Source organism: Erythrolamprus reginae, chromosome 2, assembly GCF_031021105.1.
Source record: "Erythrolamprus reginae isolate rEryReg1 chromosome 2, rEryReg1.hap1, whole genome shotgun sequence".
Taxonomy (NCBI): Eukaryota; Metazoa; Chordata; class Lepidosauria; order Squamata; family Dipsadidae; genus Erythrolamprus; species Erythrolamprus reginae.
Genome location: NC_091951.1, coordinates 323,967,368 through 323,981,353, shown reverse-complemented (window position 1 = coordinate 323,981,353; position 13,986 = coordinate 323,967,368). Strand labels below are relative to the sequence as shown.

Genomic DNA, 13,986 nt, shown 5'->3' with positions numbered 1-13,986 from the left:
AAGATCTCAGTGAGATGCTATAATCACCTCACTGTTGTTCTGTAATTGGAAGGGGTTCTCGGAGAGGGGCGGCATACAAATCTAATAAATGAATAAATAAATAAATTTCAGTCTTATTTATTGTTTACTTTTGCATCCTGTAGTGAGAATAGGTAAGGTAGTCCTCGACTTACAACTATTAGTTTAATGACAATTTAAAGTTACAGTGACACTGAAAATAGTGAGTTATGACCATTTACAACCACTTAAAACCGTTGCAACATCTTCATGATCATGTGATCAAAATTCAGACACTTGGCAACTGATTCATATTTATGATGGTTGCTGTGTCCTGAGATCACCTTTTGTGACCTTCTGACAAGCAAAGTCAATAGGGAAGCCAGATTCACTTAACAACTACTGTATTTTTCAGAGTATAAGACACACTGGAGTAAAAGCACCTTAGTTTTAAGGAAGAAAATTGGTGAAAAAAATCTACCTACCAGGTATTCATATGGCTAGCGTCCTTAGTCTGGTCAGCTTCAGCACATTATTTTGGTAATTACTTACTTACCAGATTACTTACGGGACCGCCTTCTGTCGCATAAATCCCAGCGACCGATCAGGTCCCACTGAGTTGGCCTTCTCCAGGTCCTGTCAACCAGACAAGGTCGTTTGGCGGGGCCTAGGGGATGAGCCTTCTCTGTGGCGGCCCCGGCCCTCTGGAATCAGCTCCCTCCAGAGATTCATACTTCCCCCACCCTCCTCAGCTTCCGCAAAAGCCTTAAGGCCCAGCTATGTCGCCAGGCATGGGGCAACTAGTATATGCCCCCCTCCCTGTTCTGACCATGAATGTTATGTATGGGTATGATTGCGTAAATTGACTGTTTTTTAAATTAATGGGATTTTAGCTATATTTTTAACTATTAGATTTGCATATTTATTGTTTGCATTGTATGTTGTAAGCTGCCCCGGATCGCCAGAGAGGGGCGGCATACAAGTCAAACAAACAAACAAACAAACAAATTCTCCTGGTTAAGGCTGAAAAAAAATCTTCGGAAGGAGTAGCAATGAAAACAAGCCTGCAAAAACTTAGGGATGGAAAAAAATTCTTTGGAGTAGCAATAAAAAAATCTTGCAAGCTGGGAGGATCATTAGCACTTTGTTAGGGCTGAAAAAAACCTTTTTTGGAGGGAGTGGCAGTGAAAACAAGCCTGCAAGTGGAAAAAGCTGGGGGAAAAGCTGGGAAAAAAGCTTCAGAAAAAACTGCATTCAGAGTATAAGGACCTTCTGAAAATTCAAAGGTAAAAAATTCAGACACACACAAACTTGAAAATTCAAAAACAATGTTTTTTATCACAAAATTCAAAAGAAACAATGCACCCTTTTTGTATGGCAAAGAGCACTCTTCCCAAAACAAACTTGTAGGCTGTAAAAACCCCTTAAGCAGTCCTTAAGTACTAAGCTAGCAGCTGTGAAGGAACGTCACAGCCCTCCTTCTTCCACGAGTTGAAACACACACGCTTTGCTCTGCCTTGGTTTCAAAGTCTTGAAAAATCAACAGAGTCCTGAAACAGCAAGTCACGGTCCAAACCAGTATGATCAGATAATCTCCACACTGTGAGGCCAGCATGCTGCCAATTTAACAGCAGCCCTAATTACTTGAATCCCACCCAACCACAGGTGGACTCAATTATCTCCTGTAATACTTTTGAAGCTGTTCACTCCTATGCATAGCTCTATGCATGCGTGGGTCTATCATTATTTCCTCATCCGAATCTAAGGAAGATAAGGATGATTATCTTCTTCCTGGGCTGTCTTCCAAGCCCCCCTCCTCCATCTCACCGTCACTTCCTTCTGCAGAGGACAATTCACCATCTGACTCTGTCGGCAGCAAAACAGGCCTATGACAGGTTGATATTTCCCCCGCATCCACCTCCTCAGTCCTTGGGGCAGGAACTGGGCCACAGCTAACCACAACAAGGTATAACAAGTATAACCCAAATTTTCAGTCTCTTTTAGGGGGGAAAAGGTGCATCTTATACTCTGAAAAATATGGCAGCTTAACAACTGCAGCGATTCACTTTAAATATTGTAAAATGGGAGCAAATGTTTTACTTAGCAACGTAAATTTTGGGCTGAAGTGTGGTCGAGGATTGCCTGTACTCCAATTTAAGCTGCCATATTTTCTGTAAGGAAACATGAAGCCCTTTATCAGTATTTTAAAATTTATAATATCACACTATATTTTTCTGTTTCTGTTTGCTGTAAATCACCACTGCTATGCATTGCCAGGTAACAATCATTGCTTAAATTGGTGCCATTTACTCTACTTACTTAACTTTGGCAATTATTCTTGTAGATTACAAAAGAATTACTCATCTGAAGGCTTCTACTTTCCAAGACAAAATGGTTTTGACATGGAATTCAACAAATTCAGAAATAAGCAGTTATGTTATAGAATGGCATGATGAGTTGGAGAAAGGTGCAAACCAGCGATCTTGGCATGAAACAAATATCACAGGATGGACTTCCCCCAAAGGTATGATTTTAAGGCTAATAGCACATACTATGTGTTGTATATACTCCTGGTCAGTTGGGGGATGGTGAAGAGTTTGATGACTCTGATACAGATAGTGTTTATGAATTAGTAGCAGGTCCTGGGTTACAGGTATCAGAACAGGTGGGAGGCCAGCCACAGGATGTTGCTATGAGTCCAGACTCCAGTGAAGAAGAGACAGATAATTGCTGGGTAAATCCTCTCTTCAGAAGAGTTCAAAAATGCAGAGAACATGTGTTAGGAAAAAGATATTAAGGGGAGGAACGGGTTAATTACTGGAGTGATTTATTCACGTCTGGGTGCCAGCGGGGAAGAAGGGCGGAGTTTTTCACTGTTGTAAATCCATCATGGACATGTGCCGTTATGGCTACGAAGTAAGTTAGTTTATTCTTTGTTATTTCACAGCTGTTGCTGGTGCTTTTGAACTACGCTGTGAATAGACATAAATCTTAGGATAAGGGAGGAGGCATGGAGGAATGTTTTGTATGCTCTAATTGCTAAAGATAAGAGAGGGAGGAATGTGACTGTATTGCATTTTGAATACGGAGGAGAGGAGAAATAAAAATGGAGTTTTTGTTTATTCCCAAAGTAACCAAAGTTATACCGGAATCCAGAACACTATGGGAGGTAGTGCTTCTAAATGTTGTCCTTTTTATTTACAGTATGTTTTTTTTTCAATTGTGTCCTATCTTTCCTTCTCATTTTTTTCTGATATTAAAAATTGTAAGACATTGAGAGATCTATTTTGAAATTAGCAATGCCCACGCATATCCATTGTGCTACTTCTTTTTTTTTTAAGAGTAAGCAACTTCATGCCAAGTACAGAGAAGGAGTAAGAAATTAAGAAATTAAAGGCATGAGATAAGAAAAATGAAAATAAATATAGTTAAGTCTAATTTACACCAAGGTCATCCACTATGCATCTTTATATTATGTCTTACATTTTGTTTCTTAAATTTCTTAATAGCTTAGCGTAGCATAGCGTAGAGTAGAATAGAATAGAATTTTATTGGCCAAGTGTGATTGGACACACAAGGAATTTGTCTTGGTGCATATGCTTTCAGTGTACATAAAAGAAAAGATAAGTTCATCAAGAATCATAAGGTACAACATTTAATGATAGTCGGTACGTATTAGAAACCAGTCAATATTAGGAACCATATTAGCAACCAGTCAATATAAATTGTAAGGATACAAGCAACAAAGTTAACTCATTTGTGGGAGGAGATGGGTGATGGGAACAATAAGAAGATTAATAGTATTGCAGACTTAGTAAATAGTTTGACTGTTGTGGGAATTATTTGTTTAGCAGAGGGATGGTGTTCAGGAAAAAACTGTTCTTGTGTCTAGTTGTTCTGGTGTACAGTGCTCTATAGCATCATTTGAGGGTAGGAGCTGAAGCAGTTTATGCCCAGGATGTGAGGTGTTTGTAAACTTTTCACAGCCCTCTTTTTGACTCTTGCAATACACAGGTCCTCAATGGAAGGCAGGTTGGTAGCAATTTTTTTTCCTGCAGTGCTGATTATCCTCTGAAGTCTGTGTCTGTCTTGTTGGGTTGTAGAACTAAATCAGACCGTTATAGAGGTGTAGGTGACAGACTCAATAATTCCCCCATAGAATTGTATCAGCAGTTTCTTGGACAGTTTGACCTTTCTGAATTGGCACAAAAAGAACATTCTTTGTTGTGCTTTTTTGATGATGTTTTTGATGTTAGGTGTCCATTTTAGATCTTACCATATGGTCAAACCTAGAAATTTGAAGGTCTCTACTCTTAATACTGTGTTATCTAATATAAGAGGTGGAAGTATAGGTGGGTTTCTCTTAAAGTCTACCACCATTTCTACAGTATAAATAATACCATACTAATAAACAAATAATAAATTAACTTATAAACTAATAAACTTGTCAATTGCAAATATACCTTTTTCTTGACCAGTGGTCAGATAAGCTAATTCTGCATTATTGTAAATCTGCATTAACAAATTTGGCAAGTACAATTGTTCCACTGTCACTTTTACAGCCTGATAACAGGGAGAATATCCCCTGAGCTTCTTACTATGCCCATTATGCTGCAGTGGGCTATGCTCCCTCTTATTTATTAATTCCCTAGAGAGCATTTCATTGCTCCATCTCCCAAGGTCATTTTCAAATTTCATTACAGTAAATGATTGTTCAGAAAAGAACAACAAAAGAGCAACAAAGATACTTAGAGGGCTAAAACAAATGAAGAACAGATTCAGGAATTGGGTACATCAAGTCTAATGAAAAGAAGGACTCGGGGTGACATGATAGCAGTGTTCCAATATTTCAGAGGCTCCCATGAAGAAAAGGGGTTCAATCTATTTTCTAAAGCACCAGAAGACAAGACAAGAAACAATGGAGGGAAACCAGTCAAGGAGAAATTTCTTAAGAGTGAGAACAATTAACCAGTGGAATGACTTGCCTTCAGGGATTGTGAGTACCTCATCACTGGAGGCTTTTAGGAAGAGACTGGACAACCATTATCTGGAGTGCTTGAGCAGGGGGTTAATTAGTAACCATGAGAGGGATCTTGGAGTCCTAGTAGACAACCATTTAAATATGAGCCAGCAATGTGCAGCAGCTGCCAAAAAAGCCAGCACAATTCTAGGCTGCATTAACAGAGGGATAGAATCAAGATCATGTAAAGTGTTAATACCACTTTATAAGGCCTTGCTAAGGCCACACTTGGAATACTGCATTCAGTTTTGATTGCCACGATGCAAAAAGGATATTGAGACTCTAGAAAAAGTGCAGAGAAGAGCAACAACCATGGTAAGGGGACTTGAGGCTAAAACATATGAAGAACGGTTGCAGGAACTGGGCATGACTAGTTTATTGAAAAGGAGGACCAGGGTTTGCCACAAAGACGAAGGAGTCAATCTATTCTCCAAAGCACCTGAGGGTAAAACAAGAAGCAATGGGTGGTAACTAAGCAAGGAGAGAAGTAACTTAGAACTAGAGAAATTTTCTGATAGAACAGTTAATCAGTGGAACAGTTTGCCTCCCGAAGTTGTGAATGCTCCAACACTGGAAGTTTTAAAGCAGATGTCGGATAACCATCTGTCTGAAGTAGTAGTGTAGGGTTTTCTGGCTAAGCAGGGTGTTGGACTAGAAGACCTCCAAGGTCCCTTCCAACTCTGTTATTCTGAAGGAGTATTCTGAAGATTGAGCAGATTGTTTTTCATGGTTCCTTAAATTGAGTTTGGCAATTCGGGCACACAACAGTTTTGGCATAAAGAAATGGCTGTTTCAGATGTATTGCTTCATGTAATTCTGCTTCATTGTCAAGATAGTTCTGCAGTTCCAAAGTCTCTTAAATATCAGTCAAAATGGGGCAAGACTCTGAGGCTTTTGATAGTCTCTTTGGCTTGGGATTCACTTTCCACAGCATTGCTCTTAGTTCAGGGAAAAGATAAGGGAAACATCTTCCCAGGCTGTTGTTGATTCTTCAGAAGCTAATAATAGAAGCTTTTGACCTGGTTTTTTTTCAATTTTAAATGCTTTTGGCTTAATTTCAGCTACTTTTGTACCAAAGGATTTTAGCCTTCCATGTATAATTTATGAGATTTCTGCTTATATGCTGCTTGGTGCTGTGGGAACAGCAGGTTATGGAAAATATGCATGATATAAATGCATACTCATATGAACAAAATCAGTAAAGTTAGTCCTAAATGTAGCAACCTAGTTTAGAAGATTTTTCTTGGAATCTTGTTCATCTTGATTTATGCTGCATATTCTTGATTTATGCTGCATATTCTAGTTCCACCCTCTTCAGCAGTGAAATGAGTACATTGGTACCTCTACCTAAGAACGCCTCTACTTAAGAACTTTTCTAGATAAGAACCGGGTGTTCAAGATTTTTTTGCCTCTTCTTAAGAACCATTTTCTACTTAAGAACTAGAGCCCAGAAAAATTTCCCAGGAAATTTGAGAGCGGCACGAAGGCCCGTGATTCCTATGGGGAAAATCCCATGATTCCTATGGGAAAAAATACTTCTAATTACAAACTTTTCTACTGAAGAACCTGGCCGCAGAATGAATTAAGTTCTTAAGTAGAGGTACCACTGTATTTGTAAAATTTTTATGCTAGATTGGTATGTTAACTTACCTGTGTGTCAGATATAATACAGAAGCAAAGTGCATCGGGGATGGGCAGGAGGGGTCAAAAATACCCTTGTGGTTGCAAATGCATGATTGCAGTTCCTCCACTTCGTACATGCTGTGGCACATTTTATAGCATGTGTAAAAAAAAAAGCAGCTGTGGCTTTTAATTATACAGTCATGGCTGCCATTTTGATTCCCTTCTTCCCCATGGATGCCCCCTGGAGTTGGGAATACTTATTAAGTACAGTACTGTACATTGGTAAAATCTTTACTAACGATTTGACGTTCTCACTCTCATGTTTTATTTTTCTGCCTTTCTTGGCATTGTAGTGTGAAAGTAGCAATTAATAGAATTCTTGCTAGCAACCTTGAAAGAAGGTGACGTTCTATTATCTCTGTTTTCTTCCAGGAATCTTTAAAAACTATAGATCCTATATTTTTTCAGTATACCCTTTATGTAAAGATGAAATAAAAAAGCCAACTTCCATCAGTATCTACTTCAATGAAGGTGGTACGTATAAACAATAGTTCCTATCAACCTAGGAGCTATCTTTAATGGGAATCTTCGGGGCTGCCACAGCGGTAACTGGGCAAGCTGTGGGAACAGGGGGGAGAAGGTGGAGATAAAGTAAGGTATATAATCGTAACAACATTCTTTCCTTAATACAATACAAATGCAAAAAGGAAATGGATGAGAAATTAAAAGGAAATGGATGAGGAATGTTAGAATATTATAAAAACATTTAATCCCTTTTTTTTACTATTACTTTAGTTTTTCTTTATTACAGTATAATTAATTTCCTTGATTTAATTGGGATGAGAATGTTAATTGTTTAAAATTTTATATTTACAAACTATTTAACTATTTAATTAAGAGTGAAGAGTTCTTTCTTGTTTATGTAGGTTGATAATTATATATTAGAAGGATAAATTGATAATGGTGATAGACTAATTTTCTGATTGAATACAGTTAATTACCTATTTTAAAGGTGGATATCTAAAATTAGAGATACTGTAATGGAAATAGATTAAATGAGAAATATCTTATGATTGATTATGATGTTATAAATGAGATCATCTTAGGTGTATTTGGAAAATTTATCATGTTGAAATTTGAAGAATAAAATGATTTGGAATAATGTCGATAAAATAACGAAGACTGATACGAGAAGCATAATGATAGTTTAGGAAAACTATACAAATAAGTATTGAATTGAATTGAATTTGAATTTATTAGATTTGTATGCCGTGCCTCTCTGAAGACTTGAAGTATTACTTTCTATGGGGCATTTGGTTTTGATAAAATAGGGGGAGGGAAATGAATGATAAATAAGAATATTAATAAAAGCATGAGCAAATTGACTTAAAATGAAAAGGCACAAGAAAGAGTAACTATCTTAGTAAATTAAGCTAATAGCGGTTAATGGGGGGGGGGGTTGTTTGAAATTAATTGATAGATATTCCAGAACACAAAATTAGATTTATATATTTTTCTTTTTCTTTTAGAAACACTGTAATTTCATGAAAATATACCTGGAATAAATTGTCTTATATATTAAGAATATATGAATGCTTGATTAAAAAATGTATAAGTATAAGCATGTATTTACAATATTGTAACATTTAAAGGTATATAGATTAATGTATCAGATTCAGATTTTCCTCAGATGTGCCAATATGACATCTCTAATAAATCTATACTTTGAGAAAGATGCCTGCCTCAGAGTTTTGATTCAGTTAGGGGTGTTATTTGGTCCCCTGACAGGTCCTGGGTTGATATGGAGTGAATTCATAACAGCTTTAGTTAAGCTTGCATGCATGTGTTGTTCAGTAGAAATGTCTTTTTCCTATTTTATAATAAGGGATTAACAAATACAAAGGAAGTCTGAACTTGTTTACCTCTGAAAATAGTGGATGATCACTAGGCAATCATCCACTACAAGCCTTTGTAGGTGGACTTCCATTTTAGCGTTGCTGCAGGACAATCGTAGGGAGCAGGGCTCCACAAACCTAGGCTGAACCCTCCTTTTTGGAGGCCCACAAGTCACCCTGAAGGGGCGATGGAGAAAGGAAGGGCACCTTGTAGGTTGCGGAGAGTGGCAACTTTCCTGCTTGATCCAAGGCTTATCCGCCCATCCTACAATAAAGAAGAGAGACAGCCATTATGGCTGCCATGAAGCTGGGACAACTGAAGGAAAAAAATGTGTTGGAGCAGTGTGTGAATAGCGGACTTGATCTGGGTGACATGATTTTCAACTTCTATACAAGAGATTAATCCCAAAGAAAAGAAACTCCAAAAAGATAGACTCTCTAAAGTGTTAAAAAAGAGGTGAACAAATCATAGAGAAAGATTACAGTCTTAATAGAAAGTGAACCTAAGAGAGAATATAATTTTTTTTTTAAATACAGAAATACTGGACTTTAATGCTCTATTGACAATATTTTGAAAAGGCATTTTAAAATGCTGGATACATTTGGTTGACTTTTGGGGGGAAATTGCTTGAACAAAAACGGAAATAGATTTCTAGCTTTTAAATTGGATACAACATTGAAAATCTAGGTACTGGTGCCATATTCTGGTGAAAGAAAGAAACTACACCATATTTTTACAAGTCTGGAAATGTCCTTGAACATCTGGGAGACGGGTTTGCTTTCTTTTTTCTCTTTGCATAATGTCTTATATCTATTTGCTGCACGGCTAAGAAGGACAATTTTTTGGAGACTTTTGAAGATTGCTAAGTAAACTGGCTTTCAAATATAAAGAAGGAGTGAACCTATTCTCCAAAGCACCTGAGGGTAGAACAAGAAGCAATGGGTGGAAACTAAACAAGGAGAGAAGTAACTTAGAAATAAGGAGAAATTCTCCGTACTGAAGGAGCGGGTCCAGCAGTCACATGGGTTGCTCATGTCCAATCCGGTGGAACTGAGCCTAGTGTTAAAAAAGCTTGCTGGATCCGCCCCTTCCCCAGAATTCGCTCAGTTCGCATATCCTGCGGTTGTATTGTGATAGCTCGTTCAACATTCTAACACCTTCCCTTCGATCTTTCCTTCAAAAGTAGTAAGAATTGTTTATCCTTATTTGTTTACTTGCACTAATAGCGCCAGCCGTTTGAGGCTCGGCTTTTTTCCTTTGGGAGAAGTTGCGGTTTCGTTTTCCCCCGGCTGTTTTGCCGTTTACGATCCCCGCTGCCGCTTGTGGATTCCTTTAATCCTTTGGCCTGGAGGTCTTGGTGCAAGTATTGCTTCATTGATTTATTATAGTATTATTGTTAAAGGGCTTAAGAAATACCTCCTGCGGAGTGAGACGCTTGTTTTAGTCTCCTGGACTTAGTCGATCGCTTCCCCTTTAAGAATTCTATTACGGAGCGATTTTTCGGCGCGAAGGCCTTCGCGCCCTTTTTAAATTTAGGCCTCTCGTGTTGGCCTTCTGCCAGCCGCGTAGGCCTCAGTCCACCGCTTGGATCCCGGAGTGGGCTTTGGGACGCTCAGGCTTAATTCTCCACCGGCTAAGCCTCCAACCAGAGTGCCTTGGTTACTTTAATTTAAGTTTAGGGAGGCTGGCCACGCTGTATTTGGGGACACGAACTCTGGGTTTGCCCAGATTGCCCTCAAGTCTCAGCAGCTCCGAGGCCTCGGAGCAGGATCCATTCCTCTTGGGAAGTCTTTGAAATTCTTCTCCCTAATTATTCAGTTATTGGCTCAGCCTTGTCTTCTGTTAATTGTCAGACTATGGCTACTTTTCCCAAGAGAGGCACCACTCAAGGTCCCAGACAGGCCAGGCCTACAGGCGATGAGATTACCAGTATCCCCCAGGCCTCAACCTCCTCTTCTTCAGGGGCCCGCCCCTCGACCAAAGTCACCAGGGCCGAGAAGAGAAGGGACCTAGCCCTACAAAAAATCCATGACAAATCAGCAAAGCGTTTGAAAGTACAGGCCCAAGTACTCAGTAGTCATGACCCCCCAGAGGCTTCTAATCTGCCTTCTTCTGGGGTCACTGTGTTATCTCTGGATGAGCCAAACCTAGACAGACCCCAACCTAACCTATGGGGAGTAGGTCCAGAGGAACCAGATATTATTGAAGATTCCTCCCAGCCAGGATCCTACCAGGCCTTCAGGGATTCTTCTGCCATTCCTGCTGATATTTCTAGTTTACCTCCTGAATTCCAATCTATTTTTTCTGTGTTATCCAAGGCCATTGATGCTAAACTCTCTACCATCAATGCGCTTCCCTTACCTCCTCCTCCTCCTCGTCCCTCCCGCCCCTTGGGTTCTTCCCCAACGGTTAGAGCTCCTATTCAGGATGAATCAGATTCCTCTCAGGACGAATATGAGGATATGGAGGAGGATGAGGATCCCTTTCAAGGCCTCTCAGATGATGAGGAATCCCAAATAAAGGTTCCTTCTCCAATTACTATTTTTCCCTCTCAATTGTTCAAATCTCTCCTCCTCAAAGCTAGAATTTCTACGGGATTGGCGGCCCAGGAGAAACAGGCCTCCACATCCACTGATCCCCCGGAGGAGAATTTACCTTACTTCACAGAGGAACAGGAGGATAATGAGGTAATTCCTATGCCTAAATTGTTTAAAGATGCCTTACTTAAGCAGTGGGATTTCCCAGCCTCTGGGCTCAATCCCACAACCAAGGACAAAAAGTTGTACAAACTCTCCTCTTCCTATGAGGAGCTCCTTTCCTTTCCTAAACCGGATGAACCTGTCAAGATCCTTCACTCGGCGGCTGCTGTGCCAGGCGAAGCAGAGGAAGTCCTCCGCCCAGAGGACAAGCGGATTGAACAGATGCTCAAAAGAGGATTCACCGCAGATTCCTGGGCCATTAAAAGTTCTGCAGCGGCTTCCTTTTTCTCCAGAGCCATGCTTCTGTGGCTTCGCCAACTTCAACAGCATATTCCTCCCGATGACTTGAGAGGTCAACAAGACTTCAACAAGGTCTTTGCAGCTGCTCAGTACGTGGCTGATGCCACTTTACAATCTACTAGATTTTCTGCTAAGTCTATGGCAGCTTCCACAACGGCAAGAAGACTCCTATGGCTTCGCCCTTGGCAAGCAGGAGTACGTCAGAAGTGGCAGTTATCTCTGGGACCCTTAAAGCGCGACCTTCTTTTCGGGGATCTTCTGGATCCACTCCTCACGGAAACCACGGACAAGAAGAAAGTATTGGGTCCAACCACCAAAAAGGCTACCAAAACGCAGTCCTTTCGTCGCCCAGGGCGTCAGCAAGATCAAGCGGCTTCCTATCAGAGATCTCCAGGTCAGTATTCCCCCCGCTTTCGTTCCCAAGGTAGGAACTCCAGGGGCAGAGGTTTTCGCTTCCAAAGGGGAGCGTCCTCTAACAGGGCTTCAAAAAAGCCTAGATGGTAGTTTTTCCTCGATTCCCATAGGTGGCCGTCTAGCCCATTTCGCCTCTAATTGGCGTCTCACCTCCAAGGACCCCTGGGTCATTGACACTGTTCAAACAGGCCTTCTTTTAGAATTTACTTCTCCCCCCCCGAAACGTTTTATTTCCTGCCCTTCTCCCAGGTCCTCCTCAGATTGTAACCGTATGGAGGAGGCCATTTCCCACTTATTGTCCATCAGAGCCATTCAACCGGTTCCCCCCGGTCAGAAGGGTCTAGGTTTTTATTCCATCCTATTTATGGTTCCAAAATCCTCCGGAGGTTGGAGAGCTATTTTGGATTTAAAGAAGCTGAACCTATTCATCAAATATAGGAAGTTTAAGATGCACTCCTTATCATCCATTTTGGCCGCCATCCACCCGGGAGATTTCATGGTCTCTTTAGACCTCACTGAGGCCTACCTCCATATTCCTATAGCCAAATGCCACAGAAAATTTCTACGTTTCTCCTTTCAGGGCAGGCATTTCCAGTATAGGGCGATGCCATTTGGCCTTTCCTCGGCCCCTCGGGTCTTTACAAAGCTCTTGGGGTCTCTGGCGGCCTATATCCGGGCGTCTCCCATCCACATTTTATGTTACCTTGATGATATTTTGATTCATGGGAACTCCCTAGAGAAAGTGAAAACAGACCTTTCTGTCACCATGTCAGTTCTACAGGACCATGGTTTTTCCATCAACTTTGACAAAAGTCATCTCCAACCTTCCACATCCATTTTACACCTGGGATCCGTTATTAATTCAGAATCCTCCCAGGTCTTTCTCTCTCCTGAGAGAAAAATCAGTATAGGGGAGTTAATTTCATGCATTTTATCTCAACCTTCAGTTTCCATAGTATCCCTGTCTTCCCTTTTGGGGAAGATGGTGTCATGCATAGGCATCATTCCCTGGGCTCGCCTTCATGCTAGGGAACTACAGTGGCTCCTATTACCCTTTCAGAGATCGGGGCACAGCAACTCGAGCCGTCGCATTGTCATTCCACCAATTGTTCGCAGATCCTTCAAGTGGTGGAAGTCTCCGGCCATGGACAAAGGATCCCCTTTCAGGTGCCCGGATCAATTTGTCATCACCACAGACGCCAGTCTATCGGGATGGGGCGCCCACGCCCAGGGGATGATAGCCCAGGGCACGTGGTCCCCGGAGGAAGCTTCCAAGCCAATCAATTGGCTAGAGTTAAGAGCCGTCTCCCTGGCTCTGAAGCAATTCTCTCCTCGCATCCCCAACCGGCACGTTCTCATTCTCACCGACAACATCGCCACGAAAAGCCATATCTGCAGACAGGGGGGCACGAGATCCAAGGCCCTCATGAGGGAGGCCCTCAAGTTAGGCCTTTGGGCGGAAAAACATCTTCGGTCGCTCCTAGCCGACCACATCTCGGGGAGCCTCAACGTCCAGGCGGATTGGCTATCTCGAGCAACGATAGACCCCGGAGAGTGGAATCTCCATCAGGACCTGTTCCATCAAATCAGCCTCAGATTCGGCCTACCAGTTCTGGATCTCTTCGCGACCAATGCGAACGCCCAACTCCCTCGCTTTTTTTCCAGATTTCCATCCCCGGGAGCGGAAGCAATCAATGCCCTCCGGAGCCCATGGCCTCCAGGCCTACTCTACGCATTCCCTCCAATTCCAATTCTCCCGGACGTGATTCACAAGGTCCTCACCGAGAGGGCCCGAGTAATCCTAATCGCCCTTCATTGGCCCCGCCGGCCCTGGTTCGCGGATCTCCAACAGTTGTCCGTCCAGGACCCTTGGCGTCTCCCCGTTTCGGGGGATATGCTGCGGCAGGGGGCCTCATTCCATCCAGACCCGGAGTGGTTCCACCTCACCGCCTGGCTGTTATCAGGAGAGACCTAGAACTGCGTGGACACGACCCCGATACAGTGGAGGTCATCTTAAAGGCCAGAAGGGGTTCGACC

General features: G+C 41.7%; 1 protein-coding gene across 1 annotated transcript in view; it reads left to right on the top strand.

Moving 5' to 3' along the window:
* Positions 1 to 13,986, top strand: part of IL31RA (interleukin 31 receptor A) — a 55,356-nt gene that overhangs the window by 25,105 nt on the left and 16,265 nt on the right. Inside the window, 2 exon segments of the mRNA XM_070743345.1 lie at positions 2,342 to 2,521; positions 7,073 to 7,174. Of these exon segments, the coding sequence (XP_070599446.1) occupies positions 2,342 to 2,521; positions 7,073 to 7,174 (282 nt within the window).